Source organism: Miniopterus schreibersii (assembly GCF_964146895.1).
Source record: "Miniopterus schreibersii genome assembly, chromosome: 16".
Taxonomy (NCBI): domain Eukaryota; kingdom Metazoa; phylum Chordata; class Mammalia; order Chiroptera; family Miniopteridae; genus Miniopterus; species Miniopterus schreibersii.
The window spans coordinates 24,920,391-24,940,142 of NC_138116.1; the positions used below are offsets into that span (position 1 = coordinate 24,920,391).

The window sequence follows — 19,752 nt, forward strand, 5'->3', positions numbered from 1 at the left end:
CCAGGCCGAGCGAGGCCACTCGCACTCTGAATCACCGGCTACGACCTTTCCAGCGGGACTGCGGGCACTACCCTCTCCGGCCCCCCCCCCCCCGCCCTTCCCAGACCCTTTCCCGGCGCAGCTCGGCCGGGCCTGGAAAAACTCCGAGCGGGGCTCCCGCCAGGGACGCCCGCCGGAGCGCAGGGTCTTGGGATGGGGTGGGGGTGGGGCCGGGGCCTCGGCTCCGTCCCCAGCCTTGGGGGAACTAGAGAAAGGGAGGAATGCGGGGAGCCGGGAGGATCTCTGGAGCGCGAGGACGGACCTGTCGCCAGGAGGTGCCCCGCCTCCACTGCCCCGGCGACGCGAGTCACAGCGGCGCCACCGCCCGTGTCGGCGCTGGGGCCCTGGCCCTGCGCCCCTCCTCTGCCCGGGCCTTAGGGCCGCCCCTCTCCGCCCCGTCCTCCGGAGCGAGGGCACCGTCCCGCGCGGCATCCTCCCGGGACCGCGCCGCTCCAGTCCCTGCGCCGCAGGAAGAGCAGCGGGCGCCCGGAGCTCCCGGGTGAGAACCCGCACCTGCGGCGCCCCACCCCCGCCTCCAGCTCCGAACCCCCCGCCCAGTTTGGCCCGACTTTGGCACCTCGAGTGTCCACTCGCTAGCCGGGCCTCCACTTGTCCCGGGGGGCGCGTGGGCTCGGCGTCCGGCGCTCCCTGCTCCACCGCCCAGCTCCCGCGCTGCCGGGCTTCCTGTTCAACAATATAGCGAGGGAGGCACCAGCAGAGCGCACCAGGCAGAACTTCCTCCCGGGCTGGGGCTGGGCTGCGGCTTCGAGAGACAATCCCCGGTGTCCTGGCTTCCTGTCCCCTCTGGGCCGGGCCAAGCACCCCAGGAGCAGAGGCGCCACCCCTCCCCCTGCACCTCCCGCGGACCCTGGGCCACACCTGGCTGTCTCCCGGTGGGTGGAGGCAGCAGGACCAGGATAGTAGGATGAGGGGCGAAGGGGCCTCTTCACCAACTTCTGGCCAGATTTGCCTTCCAACTGCTTGGTTTCCACGGCCTCCTTGATGGAGAGCCACCCTCCAGTCTGTCTCTAGGGTAAGATCAGAGCAACTTCCTGGGGCTGGGCTCAAGATCCTCACCTTATCTCTGCATCGGTTTCCTGTAAACTGGGGACAGTAACACCTACTTCACAGGATTGTTGGGAAGGTTAAATGAGATGCTCTAAGAACAATATGTTGCCGTTATTATAAGAACACACAGTATATTAGCTATGATGACATGAACCATCCTCCTCTGGGGTTGCAATGAGGTCTCCAACCTCCCATCCTCCTTTGGGGGTGTGTGTGGGGGGAGGGAACAAGTGTCCTCAGAGGCACTTTGCCTAAGATGAAGGCAGAGTCCAAAGGCAGGGCAGGTCACTTGCCCCTGGTCCTCCGGTGGGCCTGACTCCCTCCAGCCCTCATGCCAACTTCCTCTTGTCTTCCTGGAGCCCACCACCTACTGCTCCTGGAGGAAAGTGAGGCCCTTGAAAGAAGCTGGACTCCTGGGATGGGCAGGGGGTGCTCCCCTCTGAGCTGAAAGAATGGGGAACTGCAGACCTAAATGTCATCTTTTGCAGTCCCATTTTCCTGCATCCTGATTTCCCTAAAAATTAGTTTCCTTCTTCTGTCCTTACAGGGGGCAGTGGTGGGCTTCCCCCTGCAGGACCCCCTTGGGTTTCTCCTGGACCTTCAGAGGAAGGTCTGCATCCAAATAAAAGACACTGTGAGCCCTCAAACCATGAGCCCAACAGCCTGTCCTTCCTGAGCCCCTTCTCTCAATCCAGTGGGAAACTAGCTGTGGTTTCACATGTTCCAGTGTCAGGGTCTGTGCTTTGACACTTAAGGCGCAGGAAAGAAGCCATGGTGATGGAATTTCAGGCATCAGCTTCAGTTGTTACATATGAGTGTGAATAAACATCCCAAAGGCCCTGAAATGTGACCCCACAGGGGCCCTGCCCCCTCAGAGTAGCAAAGGTGGTCTATATTGAACCTGTTACTGCCCCTCTCCTCCATGCCCACTGCTGGCACACAAGCTCTCTGCTTGCGAATGTTTACCACTCACCCCACCCTGTTCTCTCCTGTGCCTAGGGACCAACAGGAGAGTGGAGGTCCTGTCAGACTGGTATCGGATGGCCTGTGATCTCCCCCCTTCAGCCGCAGCATTAGGATTCAGAAACCAAAGCAGAGATTAGAAATATCAGGTCTTTACTGCAAAATCATTCAAATATCACACAGCAGCAATTCATTCAGTACACTGCAAAGCACTTCTCAGGGCCAGGACCCCACAATGCAAAGTTTATTGCATAAAATGACACTTTAAAAAAGTGTGGCCACTACTGAGGTTCACACCAGCCTTCCATTGGAGGTGAGGGGTAAAAGCTCATCTGAAAGCATCAGCAGCTTTTGGTAACGGGGAGAGGGTGAGCTTTAATGCTACTCATCTCTGGGAGGGCAGCGATGGGGTGGACTGAAGGGAGCACCTCTAGGGCCTCACTCCTGCTGCCTCCTAGGGCCCCTTCTGGAATACAGAATATACCCACAGGCTGGAGGAAACAGGGCCAGGCTCAGGCGGCACTGCTCCCCCCAGGCTGGGCTCCTGCCCACTCATGGATCTGGGGCACTCTGAGCTCTGATGAGGGGGTGCTTGCAGTGAAGCGTTAATGCAGCTGTGAGGGGTGGGATGATAAGGATGCACTCTCCGGTTCTGGAGGCTTTGGTGTGCTGGGCACAGGTGTGGGCCATCTTTCGAGAGGGGACAGAGAGGCTGTGGCGGCCCCCTCCCCAACCTGCCCAGCACGTCCTCTGTCCTATTGCACAGTTTATCCAGCTCCACAGGGCTAGGCAGGTAACTCAGCAGACGAATCACCTGAGAGAGGTGGGAGTAGGTTCATCTTCGCCTGAGGACCCCAATCTCAAACTGAGTGCACAGATGAATAGGGCACCCCAGGGCTGAGGGGGACCTGCTGGGTTCAGGAGAGGTGGGGGAAGGCAGCAGAGAATATACACCCAGATTCCCCCAAGCCCCAAGGGTCTAAATATCATTTGAAATCAATTCCAGGCTCCCACTCCACTCCAACACCCCTTCAAATGGCAATGATGCTCCAATGACATTTTCGTCTCTAGCAGCGCCCCTCCTGGGCCAGTCCAGCAAAGCTGTATGAATTCATGGCTTTGTAAACTGAGGTGAAGCACCCTTCTACGGACCTTCTCCCGCAGGTCCCTGCACATCTCAGCGGCAGGGCTGGCACTCCTCGTGGAAGGATGGGGCCGTTGTTCCACAGTGTGTGCCGAGGCCGGCCCCCAGCCTGGGCTCACTGCCCTCTTTATGGATCCAGCTTACCTCTGTCCCATCAGGGGTCAGGCAGGCAGGGCCCTCGAGTGTGTCTAGGGCAGCCCCCTGCTCTGTGCAGGGTAGGAGTGAGGAGGGCATGGGGCTGAGGGGTGGGCAAAATGATGACTCTTCCCTGGACCAAGGAAGATGCAAAGTGCTGACAGTGCTGGTTCTGAGTCATTCCCCTTCTCCTGCAGGGACCGAAAGCGAGGCTACAGAAGAGCCAGGGGCTCTGACACAGAGAAAGATGATGGGCTTTTCAGGTGGGAAGGAGAGGGGCAGGGAGTAGAGAGGGAGAAGGCAGGACTGACCCCGCCTTGCCCCATGGGCGGTTTGGCACGTTGCACTTGAGCTGTTGGCAGCAAGCATCTGGGGAGGTGAAGGAAAGGCAGCTGAGGGTCTCTGCCTGCCCAGTCGCCCACCTGTCTGCAGACCAGGACTGGGCAGTACCTGCACATTTGCTCATGGTGAGAATGCCTAGATTTCCTGGGTGACTTGTGTAGGGTTAAGAATAAAAAAATATTTTCTGTTGAAATATGAAGGGGAAAAAATCCACCTTAAAAAACTAGACCTTTTAATCAGGAATGTGGATTTGAAAATGCGCCCCAAGTCTTATTTCCACAGTGTGTGAACAGCCCTGACAGAGGTGCCCTGTCAGTGAGGTGAGCTGAAGCCTGATTAGTGCAAAGCCCGGCCCCCACCAGCACCTCAGACAGGGGGCAGCTGCTGGTGTCCCCACCTCCTGGAGCCAGTGCAGGGCATCATCAAAGGCTCCCTCTGGTAGGCTCGTGCTCTGGTCACATCTGAGTCTTCCTGACAAGGGAGACAGCTGTGACACCTTGAGAGAGTAGCCTGGGCTGATGGCCTCTGAGGTGGGGACAGGAGACTGGGTTAGGTGAGAGTGTTCTGTTCTTGGTACTTGCGCCGGCGGGCACAGCGGGGGCAGCCCTTCACCACGGACTGGCAGCCTTGGTGGAAGACGGTCTTGCACTGGCCACACCTGGAAGAAAGTGGCAAGTGCTGTTTGTGCCAATGGGCTGACGGCCTCCCCTGGGGCCTGAGGCTGCCCAGTGTTTCCGACCAGAGCCCACAGTCAGACTGTGTTCTAGCCACAACCCCAGGCCTGCAGGCGCTACTTCATCCAGCGACAAAAGATTCTCGCTGCAATGCTTACCCAAGGTCATGCGATGCACGATGTACCATCTATTTCATTTTTTACAAATATGCTGAGACTCACTAAATGACTTTTGCCAATGTTTAAGACACTCCATAGTTTGAAAAACTCAGCCCTAGGTCTGTTCAGGGGCTGAATCTGGGCCAGGGAACACCTACTGGAAATGAATGAATGCTCCCACCAGTTCAGACTTCCACTCCCACATGGGTTGGAATGAAGGTTTGGTGGATGAATTTGTCCATTTAGAGGCTTCTGATAATGAACAATAACTGGGGATAAGAAGGATTATGACAGGAGCAGAGGCAGTGGCAGGTATCACCCACAAGGGGCCCACTTTGTGTCCAATACTCCAGGGCAGTAACTCATTCAGGCCCTCCTCAACCCATTCATAGATGACAAAACTGAGGCCCAGAAAGGCCACCACTCAGAGAGCCAACAGCGTCCTGTGAGGGCTTGTGTTGTCCCCTGAGCTGGACTGGGGCTGGCCATGACTGCCCAGTGCGTCAGCTGCTCTTGACAACCTCACCACTCCCTAGCACTGGCACAGAGGGGATGTTAAGTGTGTTCCCCCAAAATGGTGCAGGGCCTGCCACCCTGGAAGGCTGGGGCCAGCTGTGGGTAAGGTTGGGGGAGGAGCAGCTGGCTAGGTGCCCAGCATACCTGACGGTGGTGTCAAACTCAAAGGGGAAGATGATGTCATGGTGGTGGCAGATCTGGCAGATGAAACCGCGCTGGGTACACAGGTCACAGTGGTAGACATGCTGGGAGGCAAATTCGATCAAGGCCTTGAGGAATCCTTCGTACACGCCCTCCGAGATCTGTAGGGGCAGATACAGGCCACCAGGCCTTTCAGGGAGTTGTGCTGAGGCTAAGCCATCTGCAAAACGTGGCCTGCTCACAGCACCCTGCCTGGAGAACTCCAATAGAAGTGTCTTTCCACTTGGGCATGAAATCCTCCCCAAATCAGGGGGAGCAATACAGGCATCCGGCCCTTGTGCACGCTGAGGATAATGGGATTGATAGACGAGACATAAATCCATTGTTTGCTCCCTTGAGGAAGGAATGTCTCACCCTCCCACCCCTGTGATCCTGGGCTTTGCTGTAGTACCTGCTTATTCCAGGGGGGCTGGGGGCCCACCCACTGCCCCAGGAGGCAAGGGACAGCGGGACACCCATTCCGAGGTTCTGAAAAGCTGGTGAACTCAGGAAACACCACCCCTACCTTCCTTTTCTGATTTTTCCAGGAATGGGGTCCCTCTAGAGAGATCTGGGGGGATAACTTTCTCACCTGCTGGAGGTCAGCGACACTGTACTTATGGGGAGACTCCAAGAGATAATTCCTGTGGTTGAGCCTTCAAAGAAAACACAAGGGGTTCCTTAGAAGGGTTTCCAAGCCTGGGCCAACCTGTGTTTGTTTTCATTCCTTCAGCAGAGCTAACCAGGCACAAACACCTCTCATCTGGGTGCGGTGGTGACGAAGAGTGCAGTCAGCCAGCCTGGGCTGGAACCTGGGCTTCCAGGTGACTCACTAGCTTCAGGGAGGTTACTTAACCTCCCTGAGCCTCAGGTTTCCTCACCTGAGAAATGGAGCTGTTTTGAGGATTAAATAATTTATTTAAAGCTTTTGGCACAGTGCCTTGCACATAGTAAACAATGAATAGTTACCTACTGTAGTTGATAAACTTGTATTGCATAATAGAAATTTGCTGAAAGTAGAACTTAAATGTTCTCACCAAAACAACTTATGAATAAGGAAGGAAGTAAGGTGATGAATGTGTTAATTAACCAGATGGGAGGAATCCTTTCCCAAAGTGTACATATAGCTAATCTTCACGCTGAACACTTTAAATATCTTACAACTTTGTCAATTATACCTCAATAAGGCTAAAAGTGTTTTTTAATTTAAAGGTTTAAAAAAATAATGTCTATAAAAAATAGTAATGAGGAAGAGGCTGATGAAAGCTAATAGTTGGTACCAGGAACTGGGCTGAGCGCATATACATACATACATGTATATAGAAACTCATTTAATCCTCACAGTAGTCCTCTGACTACTATAATAGTTGGCACTATTATAATACTCACTTTGAGGAGGAAAGGAAATGGAGGCACAGAGAGGTTAAATAACTTGCTTGTGGTCACACAGTTAATAAGTGGCAGAGCTGAAGTCTGAATGCAGGAGTTTGGTTCCAGAGTCTGCATCCTTTCCACCCCAGTGAATGCCTATAGGTGTTAGCTGTTGTAATTATTGACACCACCACATATTAGGGACAGTGCTGGGGACAGAAATGCATAGGACGTGGCTCCTGCCCTCCCGCAGCTCCGGGTCGAGCTGAGGGACAGACATTCAAGCACCTGGTTTCGGTGCTATGTGAGAGGAACTGAGACCTGTCCTAAGCACCAGGGCAGATCCCATTTCAGAGGAGGGGTGGGGAGGCGGGGAGACAGGATGAGGCTCAACCACCAACCAGGCTCTAGTTTCTACCCAGCTAACGGCAGAGATCCCAGGGGTCACATCCTGAGGGATGGAGAGGAAACACCTGCAGACAGTCCCTTGGTACAAAAGCCTGCTTGGCCTTGCTGTGTATGCGTGGTGCTGGGGTTCTGGGGAGAATGCTCCAAGTCTGAGGAAGCCTGGAAACCTGCCCCAGGATGCGCCGAACATCTGGGGGCAGGGTGGGGCCAGGCCCTGGGGTGTCTGGAATGGGGGCTTGGCCTGGGTTCACTCCACAGCCTTAATTATGGTCCAGGGGGAACCCAATCCAGGGTGGAGATGGCAAGTCCCGCCAAGCAGCCAGGCAGGATGCTCAGCTCACTTTGCTGGTCTCCCTAGGAAAATCCCAGCTTTCTTGGAACAGGAAGCCACCATTCATCAGCAGGAAAATGCAGGGGGCGGGGGCTGCGCAGGCTGTTCCTGAGTTGGCAAGAAGGGTGGGGCTGATTTGAAGTGATGAAGAGTCACTTCTATCATCTGCCCTCTGCTCACAGTCATGGAAGCCCCGGGGATCAGCCAGGTCCAGGGCCTTCCCTAAAAGCCACCATCCCCTGGGCCTGTCACACTCAGAGAGGTGAAGTCAGGGAGGAGTTCCCCTTCGCTGGTGGCAGCGCCCTGGCTGGGTCCTCTGCGACAAAGGGGATCTCACATCCAAGACCTGCCTATTCCTTCTCAACCCTTCTCGTCCTCTCACCCTCCACCCAGTCCAGGCCACCTCACCTCCCAAGCGAATTACTTCTGCTGCTGCCAAACTGAGTCTTTTCTAAACTCCTGGTCAGAATGAGATAGTCCTTTGTTCAAAGCCCTTCAGTGACTCCCCACTACTGGCAGAATAAAACCCAAACATCCTTGGTGTGGCTCACAGGACCTTCCAGGTCTGGCCCCTGCACCCACAATCCAGCTGCACTAAGCCCCGTGGGTCCTGGTGAGCCACACTTCCGTCCCTCTCCATGCCACAGGTCCCCTTAGCCAGGAAAGCTGGGCCCTCCCTTCCCTTTCTTCTCCTTAGTTCTTCGGAGCCCCAGCTCACTATACATGAGATGCCATGTGTGCTGTGGCCACGCTGTCTTCCTGTAGGGACAGAGTGAGGTCTGGAGCATGCTCTAATAGACCCACAGTGGTGTGACTGCAGGACTTACCAATTTTCTGCCAGATTCTCTTTCACATTGTTTGAATATTATCTTTGCAAAGGAGAAAAACTTTTTTTTTCCTTAATGAAAAGGAAAAACTCCACAAACCCCGAGCTCAGATTTATCTCCTCAGGGAGCTCCCCTGGCCCTCTGAGCCCTGCTGAGGCTGGGCCAGGTGCCCTCTCTCATGGCACATGCAGTGCTGAACCAGGGCCATCTGTCTGCCTGTGTGTGTCCCTTCCCAGACTCTGAGCCTCTCATGTAGCCTTCACCACAACTCGGGAAGCCATGTGAATACAAGGGCGACTTGCCCATTTTATAGACAAGAAAACTTAGGCTCAGAGAACTGAAGCAACTTCCCTGAGTCACACAGTGGGTCTGAGCCCAGGCAGAGGCTTCTCTCATGCTTTTTCCTGCTCGTGCTGCTTCTAAAATGGGACTTCCACAGCTGAGGCCCTGCTCTCTTGAAAGCTGGGCATACAGTAGGTATGCAGGGCTGCCGGAGGACAGCAGGGCCAGGGAGAAAGAGGCAGGACTGCCCCTATGACCCAGCCCAGGTTAGTCTAGACATGTCATCTCAGCAGGGCAGGGAAAGGTGAGCGAGACCCACACCCAAGGACCCATCCTTCAGACGGCTGGTCTACCCAGGTCTGCAGAGACTCCCTGACACCTGGGTTAGGTGATGAGGTCCCATCCGACCCTAGAGATTTCACCACCCTGGTTATTGGGGCTGGGGGACAGGGAGGCACTCTGGAGCCCTGGGTCCTAGATTCTCAGAAAGGATGGGAGTGAGTCAAGACCCAGGCACCCAGTTGATGACTGAGGTGTTCAGAGCCTCGCAGGGAAACAGCCTCCAAGGGTCCCTCGTGGTGGCCCCGAGAGGGCTATCTGTTCTTCCAGACCCCGTGGAGACCTTTGCCTAAGAGAGAGCTCTCTGCAGCAGCCCTCTCCTTGAGGGGCCCAGGGGACCTGCACTGGATACTGCCCTGGCCCTGAGGAGCCGTGTAGTAGTGGCTCTGGGAGAAAGGACTGAGGAGGCCCAGCCCATCAGACAGGGGGTCTCTGTGCCAGTCCTGTGGGGAGGAGTGGCTGGAGTGGGAATGTGGAGGGGCTTGTGAGCTGCTTCAAGTCTCCAGAAACACAGCGATGAAGGTCACCTGGGCAGTAGGCACCAGTTCTTCCACCTGAGGCCTGCCTTCCTGAGGGTCTGAGGACGGCACAATCCTGCAGGAGGCCACAGCCTGGGCTGTGACCTACGGGCTAAGTCCATGCTGAATGAAGCCCAGCATCACCTTCCACTCCTGAGCAGGCCCCCTGGGTACCAAGACGCTTCTTGAAGGGCATCCTGAGGGTCCAGCCCCAATCTCGCCCTCTTCCGAGGATTGAGGGAGGGATGCTGCCACGGACAGCAGCAAAGCGGCCATGGGATGCAGGACCGGCCCGAGGAAGGGAGAAGCCAGGGCAACCAGCTTTGTGGGGCGGCCCTCACTCGCTTCTCCAGCCTTCCTCTCACTACAAGCCCCACTTCTCTCCTTGCTCCCTCCAAAGTTCTCCCTGTTCTTTCCAAGAGTGGGGCCTTCACTGCCCATGCACATCGTTCCTTCTGTCTCGAATACTCTTTCCCACCTCTCCTCCCTTTCGTAACTCCTACCCATTCTTCAGGTCTCACCCTGGATGTCAGTATGTACAGGAAGTCTTCCCTCTCCCCTCCCTCCTCCAATTCAGGTAGATGCACCCCCTGCCCTCAGCCCCAGCTGTAGCTGCTTCACCTGCCTTTCCTTCAAGAGGGTGGAACCCAGGCCTGCCTTGTTCTGCGCTGTATCCCATACACCTAGCCCAGTGCTGGGCACTTAGTATGCTCCCAAAAAGTATTTGTTAAATGAATGAATAAATGAGTATGAATACCTGAACAAATAAAAGCCATTCCTAAAGCACGTGGTAATTTCCCAAGCCCAATGGGCAGGAGATCTCCTCCCAGCCCTGGCATTTCTCCCAAGAGGACACCTGAGCGTGTCTGTGTGTATGTGTCCAGGGTGCTCACCTTTTGCTTAGTTCCTTCAGGGCCCCACTTCGGCACAGGCCCAGGTAATCCCCTAGAAGCTTAAGCTGCTCCCGGCTCCTCCCGATGAGATGCATCTGCTCCTCGTGTTCGTACAGCGATGGGTTCACCAGCTGCAGGTTGATGAGGGGATGGGCCCGGATCTTCGTCAGGAACTTCAGCGCTTGCCGGCACACCTGGGGACACCAGCAGGCAGTGGGGGTGAAACAAAGGCCATTCAGTGAGTGCCTCTGGGTCAGGCACTGTCTTATGCACTCACTCACTTACCCTGCCCCCACCCTGCAAGAGAAGTGTGGCCATCTTCATTTTACAGATGAAGAAACTGAGGTTCAGAGAGAGGAAGTGACTTGGCCTGGGTCCACAGCTCATAAATGCCATGATTTGAACCCAGTTTATCTAACCCCCAAACCTTCTCTCCCTCCATAACACCAGCGGCTGCCCCTCCTAGACCATGCTGGGATAGAGAGGGGCCCCTGTCTGCCCAGGCCTCACAGACCCTTCTCACTACTTCCTCTCCTCCCTGTCTCCATTTTCCTGTCTAAAGGAAACAGGCATGGCCCCCTGGGCTGACTCAGGAACCAGGTGACTAGTCTGAGTCAGGCTCTAACCACAGGAAGCCACAGATCAGACACAGCTTCATAAGAGGTTTCCCCAGTTCCCTCAGCTCTTGCCAGCAGCACCACCCAGGGCTCCCCCAAGTCTCCATGCAGAGTTCAGTGACCAATCTCAGCCTCTCCCACCTGATACGGTGTTGAAGGTTCTACCCTCAGGCCCAACCCTAATGCCAAAGCCAATTACTGAGCACCTACTATTTGCTAGACACTGGGCTGAGGATCTTGACCACATCCTGTCTTCATTCTCCTAACAACCCAAGAGGGGAAGGTGTCATCATCCTCACTTTACTGATGAGGAAACTGAGGCTCTGAGAAGCTAAAGTGGCTTATACAACCCACTTATAGAAAGTGGAGACCAGGTCTAAACTGAGGTGTCATCTGTGCACACCAGGCTGTCATAGTAACTAACAGAGGCCTCCCTCCCCTGCAGTTGTCCCCTCGCTGTGGCAAGAAGAGTGGGAGAGATGAGATGGTCTTCACTGTCAACTACTGTGCAGAGGTTAGGAGTCTGGCTTTCAAGTTAGAATGGATTTGAATCCTGGCTCTACTACTTCCTAGATGTGTGACCTTGTAAATTTCCTTAACCTCTCTGTGACTCAGTTTCCTCATGTGTAAAATGGAAAAAATAAAGTCACTTGTCTCCTGGGATTATTTTGAGTTTAGACTAAAAACTAATCTGCCTGGCTGGCATGGCTCAGTGGTTGAGCATTGACCCATGAACCAGGAGGTGACGATTCGATTCCCGGTCAGGGCACATGCCTGGGTTGTGGACTCATGCAGGAGGCAGCTGATCAATGTTTCTCTCATCGATGTTTCTCTCTCTCCCTCTCCCTTCCTCTCTCTGAAAAAAACCCACCACATATTTAAAAAAAAAAAAAAAAATCCACGTGAGGTCCTGGCACATAGCATATCCTCAGTAAAGGGGGCTACCATCAGACTCAGCATCTGTTGTGGACCAGCTAACCCCTGGAGGGACAGGGATATAACAGGGACCTTGGGAGACTTACTCTGGGAGGGGGCTGGGGAAGCCTTTGGCCTCCGGTCTCCCAGCTCCACTGGCATATCTCTCCTCCCCCAGCAATGGACAACTTCTTTCCCATTTCCCAGAGGTACCAGCCCCTAGCCAATGGACAGCCCAGTGTGAAAGGCCTGGTGAGTTGGATCAAGCTGCTGTTTCCAGCCCTGGCCCATACCTGACCACGACTCAGCCTCAGGCCTTGGCTGAAGCTCAGATGAAATAACACAAGGAATGTGTGCTGAAAACTGCCAAGCGCCGCAGGGGCTTTGTGCTCCTCAGGGACTGTTTCTATCCCATGGGCGTGGAGGAGACAGACAAAGAAAGCAGCCCCAGTCCTGGTCTCACATCCTGCCAAGTGCCAGGCCGGCCTCACACAAGTGGGTCAGCCGCAGTAGTAACGCTAACCTGCGAGCCAGGCACTTTCTAGTTTGAACTTCCCTGTCTTTCCCAAGCTGGGGATCTTTGTGAGAGAGCTGGATATTTCCTAATCTCAGGCAGGCTGAGAAGGGTATTGTCATTTTCCAGCTGGAATGAGGAAGTGGCACAATAATTACAGCAATGAATATGGAGATGGCTCAAGGGAAGTATCGGGTGTTGTAGCGTTTTTCTCCAGGTAGTTGGTTAAATACTTAGCACTGAGGGTAGGGGTGGGGATGAGGTAATCAACAAAAAAGCCAAAGTGAAGCTAGCATCTTTGGGGTTCCTGTCCCCAAGGGGTAGAGGCTGGGGTGGCAGACTCTGAGGACCACGCTCTCTGTGCCCTGACAAGAACACATCCACATGCCAAGACTACACGGTCCCTGACCTGGTGAATTAGGGGCAGGCGTGCTATGCCTCAGGAGAGGGAAGGCACTCATGTAAGGCACATCCAGGTGACGGGAGGGTACTGTCTCCTTTGGTCCTCACACAGTCCCAAAACATATACTGTCAGTAATGCCCCCTTCCGGATGAGAAAGCTGAGACTAAATAACTTGCTCATGGTAACACAGCCAGAAAAGTGGATAAGCTCAGCTAGAGGAGGAACACCTGAGTGATCTTAGAATACATCTTAGTCAAAAGCATTTGTTGAATATAAGTACTGAAGAGGTAACTCTAAGGAAACAGAGCATGCTATAAAGCAGTATGAGTCCAGTATAATCTCAATTTTACAGAAAAGTAGATGTGTATGCAAATAGATGCGCGGTGTGCAGACAAAAAAAGGGTTGCTAAATCTAACCGAAAGTAATCTCACAAGGTGATCTGGTCATAAATTCCCAACTGGGCTGGTCCTGGTGGTAGTCATGCCCCAGGCCTTTAACTTCTTTAGCAAAAGGCTTACTTCTCCCTGAGGAAGCCCTACCTATTGTTCCTGTGCACTGTTCCTGTGTATCCGGATCAACACACCTCTGAAAGGCCTCTTTTCAGACCTCTCCTCCTAAAGTGTGACCACCCTCACAAGGGGACGTACTCTATCCTGTAATCCAATTCCTGCCTTGCTTTCTCTTGCCTCCATGTAATCTTCATTATGCTCCCTTTTTAATTGCAAAGTATAAAAATGCAAAATTGTCATTTTCCAGATGATCTGAGGTCTTGCTTCCTAGTAATTGTTAGTTTCTTACATCGTCAGGTTTTTACAGTGACAACAGAAAAGACTGATTTCTCCAACGAAGTGCAACCAGCTGGTCAGCCCATTCATCCATCCATATCCACCCACTCACCCATCCAACCATCCATCTACCCACCCACCCATCCACCCATCCATCCTTCTAGTTGCTGGTGCCTTAAACAGTTTTGTCTGTAGCCATGAGGAGCTGCAGAAAACCATCCTCAGACTTCCACCTGAGGACCAAGGCAGGCACTGACAGAGCTCTGCACAGGGACTATAGACCAGCACCAAGTTTTTTTCTTGGTCAGCTCCCCCACATCATAGGGCCTGAACCAGTGACCCTACCTTCCCTAAAGACAAACTCCTCCCAATAGATGACTAGCAGCAGCAAAGAGGAGTGACCATTTCTCTCATTCAACAGCCCTGTGTGGCCACAACAGACTAAGTTCAAGACTCACCGGGCGCTTGGTGAGGTCCCAGTTGTGTATGATCCTGGCCGGAATCACTGAGGCATCGTCTTGGTGGCAGATGTCACAGTAATAGAGGCCAGAGAAGGCACAGAGCTTGGGTCGTACAAATGAGAAGCCGATCTGCCGGGAGCAGCCTGGGGAGAAAAATGGTGGGGGAGTGAGCAGCGGTGGGGCGAGTCAGCTCCTGAGTAACGCGGGAGCTATCAAGGTGAAAAGGGGCTGCTATTCAAGGAAAGTATAAAGATAAAAAAGGAGAGGAAAGATAAGAACCACCACCACTCAGAATCAACCCTATTAATTAATCTTCACAACAAAACACTACGAGCTGCCATTGTCAGTTTAGAGCTGAAAGAACTGATGCCCAGAGAGGTTAGACTTGTCACACAGGGATTAAGTAGCACAGCTAGGATTCAAAGCTGGGTTGTGTTGGTTCCAGAGTCTGCATTCCCTTATACCTAGCTGCCTTCTTCAATGTTCCCACCATTGCTCACCAATGCCAACCTCCTCTAGGTCCACGCCTCCACTGGGGCCCAGACAAGGAAGCAACTAAGTCAGGGCCTTGGCGAGCAGGGAAGGAGCTGGGGACATGGGGCTGGCCATAGGGAGTGGGCAGGAAGGTAGGGGCAATCTGGACACCACCTGGAGCCAGCTTGAAGCCAGAGCTGCCGGATACCTCAGGACAGGGGTGTGGGGCTTTGTTTCAGCCCCTCAGCTGGAGGTCCCTCCAAGCAGGGAGCAGAGGGAGTGGGAGTCCGTGTGTCTCGGGCAAAACAAAGGACTGGTTCAAATCCTGAGCACATGCCCAGCCTCCCACAGGGCCAGGGGACTGAGTCCCTCAGGCCTCAGGACTAGAAAGGCTGGTTCCTCTGCTTCCCAGTTGCCTCATCCTGACCTTTATCGAATTTTTGTCAGGTTCTCTTTCAGTATCTGTACAATCAGCTACTACTGGCTATTGTGTGGGGTTATCACAAAGTTTAAATGAGACAGGTTTTGAAAGTGCCCCACAAACTATGAAATACAAGCCAAATGGCAGTGATTGGTGTCCACCTGGCTACTGAGCGGTGCTTACAGGCGGAGAGGAAGTCCAGGCTCCCCAGTTCCCAGTCTTGCCTGCAGGCTGGCGGATGGCAGGGACAGTGAGAGCTGTCCTGCCAGCATTCATTTGCATCCACAAGTGTGATTTGCCTCCCAGGGGGTAAGGGGTGTGGGTGGCAGTGTGAGGCTTGAAGAAGTTTCCTGCAGGACTCTCTGCTCTGCCTAGCTTCTCCCATCCTGCAGGGGCACTGACCGCAGACCACTTCCTCCCAGATGCCTGCAGCAGGCTTTCCCCTCCACTCCCACAGGCTCCACCCCAACAGGATAGCTCCTAAACCACTGGCAGCCACATCTGTTGCTGTCACTCTGCAGCAGGCAGGTCCCTTGTAGTTCACAGGGAGGGCCTGGGTGATGGAAATGGCTGGTTGGATTGAGGGAAGAGCTAAACATGGAAATTGAGCATTAGAATATCAGGCAGCCTTGAAAACAAGGGAGTAGAGAGGGCCTATGGGTCCTGGCTAAAAGCAGAGCTTTTGGGACCAACACAGTCCTCAACTGGCTCTGCCACTTACTAGCTGTGTGAACCTGGGACAGGTTCTTACCAGCCCTGTGACTCAGTTTCCTCAGCTATAAACAGAGATAATAGTAGCACCTATCCCGACAGGGTGGTTGTGAGGATTAAATGAGACAATCCAAATAAAGCATCAGGCCAGTACCCAGCACAGAATTAGGTTTGATAATGACAATGATATAGCAGATGCACTGACTTGGAATAATATCCATAATGTATTTTTCACTAGAAAAAAAACAAGTTGCAGAACAATATACACCACTGCTCTGTCCAACACGGTGGCCATGAGACATGGGTACCCTTTTAAATTTATATCCGTTTCAATGAAATAAAATAAAAAATTCAGTTCCCAGTGTCACTCTAGCCACATTTTACGTACCCAGTTGCCACATGTGGCCTGTAGCTACTGTATTAAACAGCACAGATCTAGGACATTGTCATCATCATAGAAAGCTGTATTGGACAGTGCTGAATAGTAGGAGCCCATTTTTGTAATTTAAAAAATTGTGTGCACTTGCAAAAACATGCAAAGATATTTGAAAGGGTACCATGCCCCTGCTCCAAAATAGTGATAATACTGTAATATGATAATGAAAGGAGTGGAGAGCTTAGCTCCCTGGTACTCCCTGAGCAGAGAGAGGCACACAGCAGAGCTGCCACCCACAGGTCTCACCCCTGAGCAGGAGGTGGCAGGAAAGGCAATGGCCTTACTGGGTGCTGGTAGGAGCAGACACTATTTGCTGTGAACAGCTGCAAACAGCTTCATTTGCTGCAACACCCAGATGGTGGGATGGGGCCACTCATACAGGGCCAGAAAAGGGTGCTGAGCCTAAAGTAGGAACCCCACTGGAGGCAGAGGGAGGCTGGCAGGCTGGGGTGGCGAGAGGGCAAGTCGGCACCTGCACAGAAGCAGCCCTGGGAGTCGAGGCCCTTCTCGGTGGGGATGGCCACCAGGTACTGCAGCAGGAAGCCGTTCTCCCCCGTGGCAAACTTCAGCACCTCCTGACAGTTTTCATCCAGACTCCCGCCCAGTGTCACTGCCTCCTCGGCTGTTTCCAAGTAGGACGTCAGGACCTTGCGCACCAGATCCCTCCACAAGGCGGCCTCCTCGGCATTGCCGGCCTGCAGCTTCAGGATGGCCTTGGCCGTGATAATTTTGAAGAAGGACGGGCCGCCGAGGCTCGTGTCTGGCAGGATATCTCGGATGGTCTCAACTCCATGGCTGTCACTTAACATCTTCTCATTGTTTCTGAGACGGAAGCATTTCAGGGACTCCAAGGACAGGGAAAAAATATAGGGTGTCCAGGTCCTGTCCACATACTGGTACAAGAGGGATTCTTTAATAGCGTCTGGCTCAGGAACTTGGGCAGAGGACCAATCTAACTGCGCGCCCTGGAGGGATTCGGGCTCCATGAGCAGGTCCGAGTGGGAGGGGAGGTCACCCTGGGGACCTTCGGGGAGGTCCTCGGGCTGCTCTGGGTACTGGATGTTCACCCACTCTTCCTCCTGCTGCGGCCGGCACTTCTGCAGGGCCTCCCGCACCCGGTCCAGCCAGTCCTCAGCCTCGTCCTGGGAGGAGGCGCGCAGGGTCAGCTTCTTGCCCGAGAAGACCAGCTCGAAGCGGCCGTCGCTGTGGGCCGGCCCTATGGACTCGCAGCGCAGCAGCGAGCAGTTCTCCACACAGGTGCGCTCCTCGCCGCTCAGGTAGAGGCGGAACTCCAGCGGGGAGAGCTCGCAGAAGAGCTCCTTCCAGAGGCCCATCGCCCCCCGCCGCTCCACGGTGCCCAGCTTCATGAGACCCCGGAACGGGTTGGACAGTCCTGCAGGCAGAAAGAGGCACTTTAGACAATGGGCCTGTCCCTTTACCACCCAAGGGAAAGCCTCTGGGGCCCGAGGTCCTGTAGTGGGTGCGGACAAAATGACTGCCACCAGAACACAAGCCGGCCACTTTTGCTTTGAGGGAGATAGCAGCCACTGCAGGGTTTCAGGCTGAGGGACATGATCTACCATATTTTAAATGGGGGTGTCATCCTGGCTCATATGCTGAAGGACTACAGGGAGAGAGAGGCCAGTTAGGAGGCCACTGCCATAATCCAGGCCAGGGATCCCAGTGGACTGGACTGGTGAGGTGGTGGAGGTGGTAAGAGACTCTAGGGCACACTATCTTGTCTGTTTGAAAGAGGAAGTTCACTTATGAGGGTTATAGAAAAATCAGGTTATGGTTAACACATTCTGGACTTCATGGGGGTACTGATGGTGGGGAGATCAAGCTGTCCTCATTGTAAACAGCACGTGGAGAACACTAAACAAACAGCTGATCTGATAAAGCCCCCAGAGCTGTTAAATAACCCATCTGAGATAGAGGCCTTGAAACTCCTGGGTCTTCAAGAGGCAGGATTTGCTCTGGGCCACAGACAGAATCAAGAGTTCCTTATAGCCCTAGCTGGTTTGACTCAGTGGTTAGAGCGTCAGCCCTCAGACTGAAGGCTCCCAGGTTCAATTCCAGACAAGGGCACACACCTCGGTTGCAGGCTCAATCCCCAGCCCGGGGGCATGTGCGGGAGGCAACCAATCTATACATGTCTCTTGCATCTATGTTTTTTTCTCTCTCTCCCTTCCACTCTCTCTGAAAAGCAATGGAAAAAATATCCTCTGGTAAGTATTAAAAAAAAGAGTTCCGTATAATAAGGTTTATAGGGTTGTTTCAGGAAAAACACTTTCCATTTCAATATATGAAACAGTATTTTTGCACTCTGTAGGCAATTTTGGGCATTACTTTTCAGGATTGTATGAGAAAAGATAGTACCTTTCCTGTAATGCCTTCTTGAATTACTCAGCAAGGGTGTTCCTTATTACATTTTGGGATTAAGGTTTTCTTGTGAGAACACCCAATTGGTCATGGGAAAAGAGGACTTCAGCAGGGCTCTCTGAAAGGGGGCACGGTGAGGCCACCGGAACTCTGCAGCCACCTACCTATCTGCCGGCGGTGCACCACCCTGAAGTTCTTATGCTCCTGCGCCGCCACCGCCTGGCTTTTCCTGCTTCCTGGAGAAGGCACACAAGCTTTGTCTAAGGCCCCCATGGAGGAGCTCTTTCTAGGTCCTTCAGAAAAATGCCTGAGGGGACCAGGCCTGGGCTCTGGAGACCCTCTGGGAGGCGCTATGGAGTGATCTGAAGGACTCTCTGGGGGTGGATCCTGGGGAGGCCGGTAGAAGTCATCTTCCGAGATCCAGCTTTTGCTTTTCTATGGAAAGAAGTGAAGACACAGGCTGTTCTTTAAGTTTTTAAAAAACATCTTCACTGAGACATGATTCACATATCATGAAATACATTTAAGCTGTACAATTCAATAGTTTCAGTATAATATTCAGAGAGTTGAGCAACCATGAGCAGTAAGCTTAGAACATTTTCATTACCCCATTCCCATTAGCAATCACTCCCTATTTCCCCTCAACCACTCCAGTTCTAAGCAACCACTAATCTACTTTCTGTTTCCATAGATTTGCCCATTTTGGACATTTCGTATAAATAGAATTTTATAATATGTGGTCTTTTTTAACTGGCTTCTTTCCCTTAGCATAATGTTTTCAGGATTCATCCATGTTGTAGTATGTATTAGTAAATAGTTCATTCCTTTTTATTACCATATAATATTCCAATGTATGAATGTACCACATTTTGTTTATCCACTCATCAGTTGATGGACATCTGGGGTTTTTCTACTTTTTGGCAGTTACAAATAATGCTACTATGAACATTCATGCACACATTTTGTGTGGACATGTTCTCTATTCTCTTGGGTATATACCTAGGAGTGAAATTAATGGGTCATATGGTAACTAGGTCTAACTTTTTGAGGAATTTCCAAACTGTTTTCCTAAGTGGCTGTACCATTTTACAGCCCCACCAGCCATGTATGAGGGCTCTAAGTTCTCCATGTTCTCTCTAACATTTGTTATTATCTGTGTGGTTTTTTTATGGGGGGGGGGACTATAGCCATCCTGATGAGTGTGAAGTGCAGTTTTGTGGTTTTGATTTGCATTTCTCTAATGTCTACTGACACTGAGCATCTTTTCAGGTGCTTATTGGTCACTTGTATATCTTCTTTAGAGAAGTGTTTATTCAAATCCTTTGTACATTTTTAAATTGGTTTATTTATCTTTTTGTTCTTGTGTTGGATTATGGGTTAAATTGTGTCCCCTCCCCCAAAAGATATGTTGAAATCCTAACCACCAATACCTCAGAATATGACC

General features: G+C 52.8%; 2 protein-coding genes across 6 annotated transcripts in view; both read right to left on the reverse strand.

Annotated features, from left to right (window-relative positions):
* ARHGAP27 (Rho GTPase activating protein 27) overlaps positions 1-708 on the reverse strand; it is a 31,240-nt gene extending 30,532 nt beyond the window's left edge. Inside the window, exon 1 of the mRNA XM_081161639.1 lies at positions 617-708. The gene's annotated coding sequence lies outside the window, so the exon portion shown is untranslated. The remainder of the gene's footprint in view (positions 1-616) is intronic.
* A 1,498-nt stretch (positions 709-2,206) lies between these two features.
* Positions 2,207-19,752, reverse strand: part of PLEKHM1 (pleckstrin homology and RUN domain containing M1) — a 43,602-nt gene continuing 26,056 nt past the window's right edge. For all 5 annotated transcript variants that reach the window (XM_081161105.1, XM_081161103.1, XM_081161104.1 and 2 more), the window contains 7 exons: positions 18,473-18,743; positions 16,399-17,319; positions 13,882-14,027; positions 10,189-10,382; positions 5,812-5,875; positions 5,184-5,341; positions 2,207-4,349 (listed from right to left, as the gene is read on the reverse strand). In XM_081161105.1, coding sequence (XP_081017231.1) covers positions 4,241-4,349; positions 5,184-5,341; positions 5,812-5,875; positions 10,189-10,382; positions 13,882-14,027; positions 16,399-17,319; positions 18,473-18,743 — 1,863 coding nt within the window. In that variant the 3' untranslated portion in view covers positions 2,207-4,240. The remainder of the gene's footprint in view (positions 4,350-5,183; positions 5,342-5,811; positions 5,876-10,188; positions 10,383-13,881; positions 14,028-16,398; positions 17,320-18,472; positions 18,744-19,752) is intronic.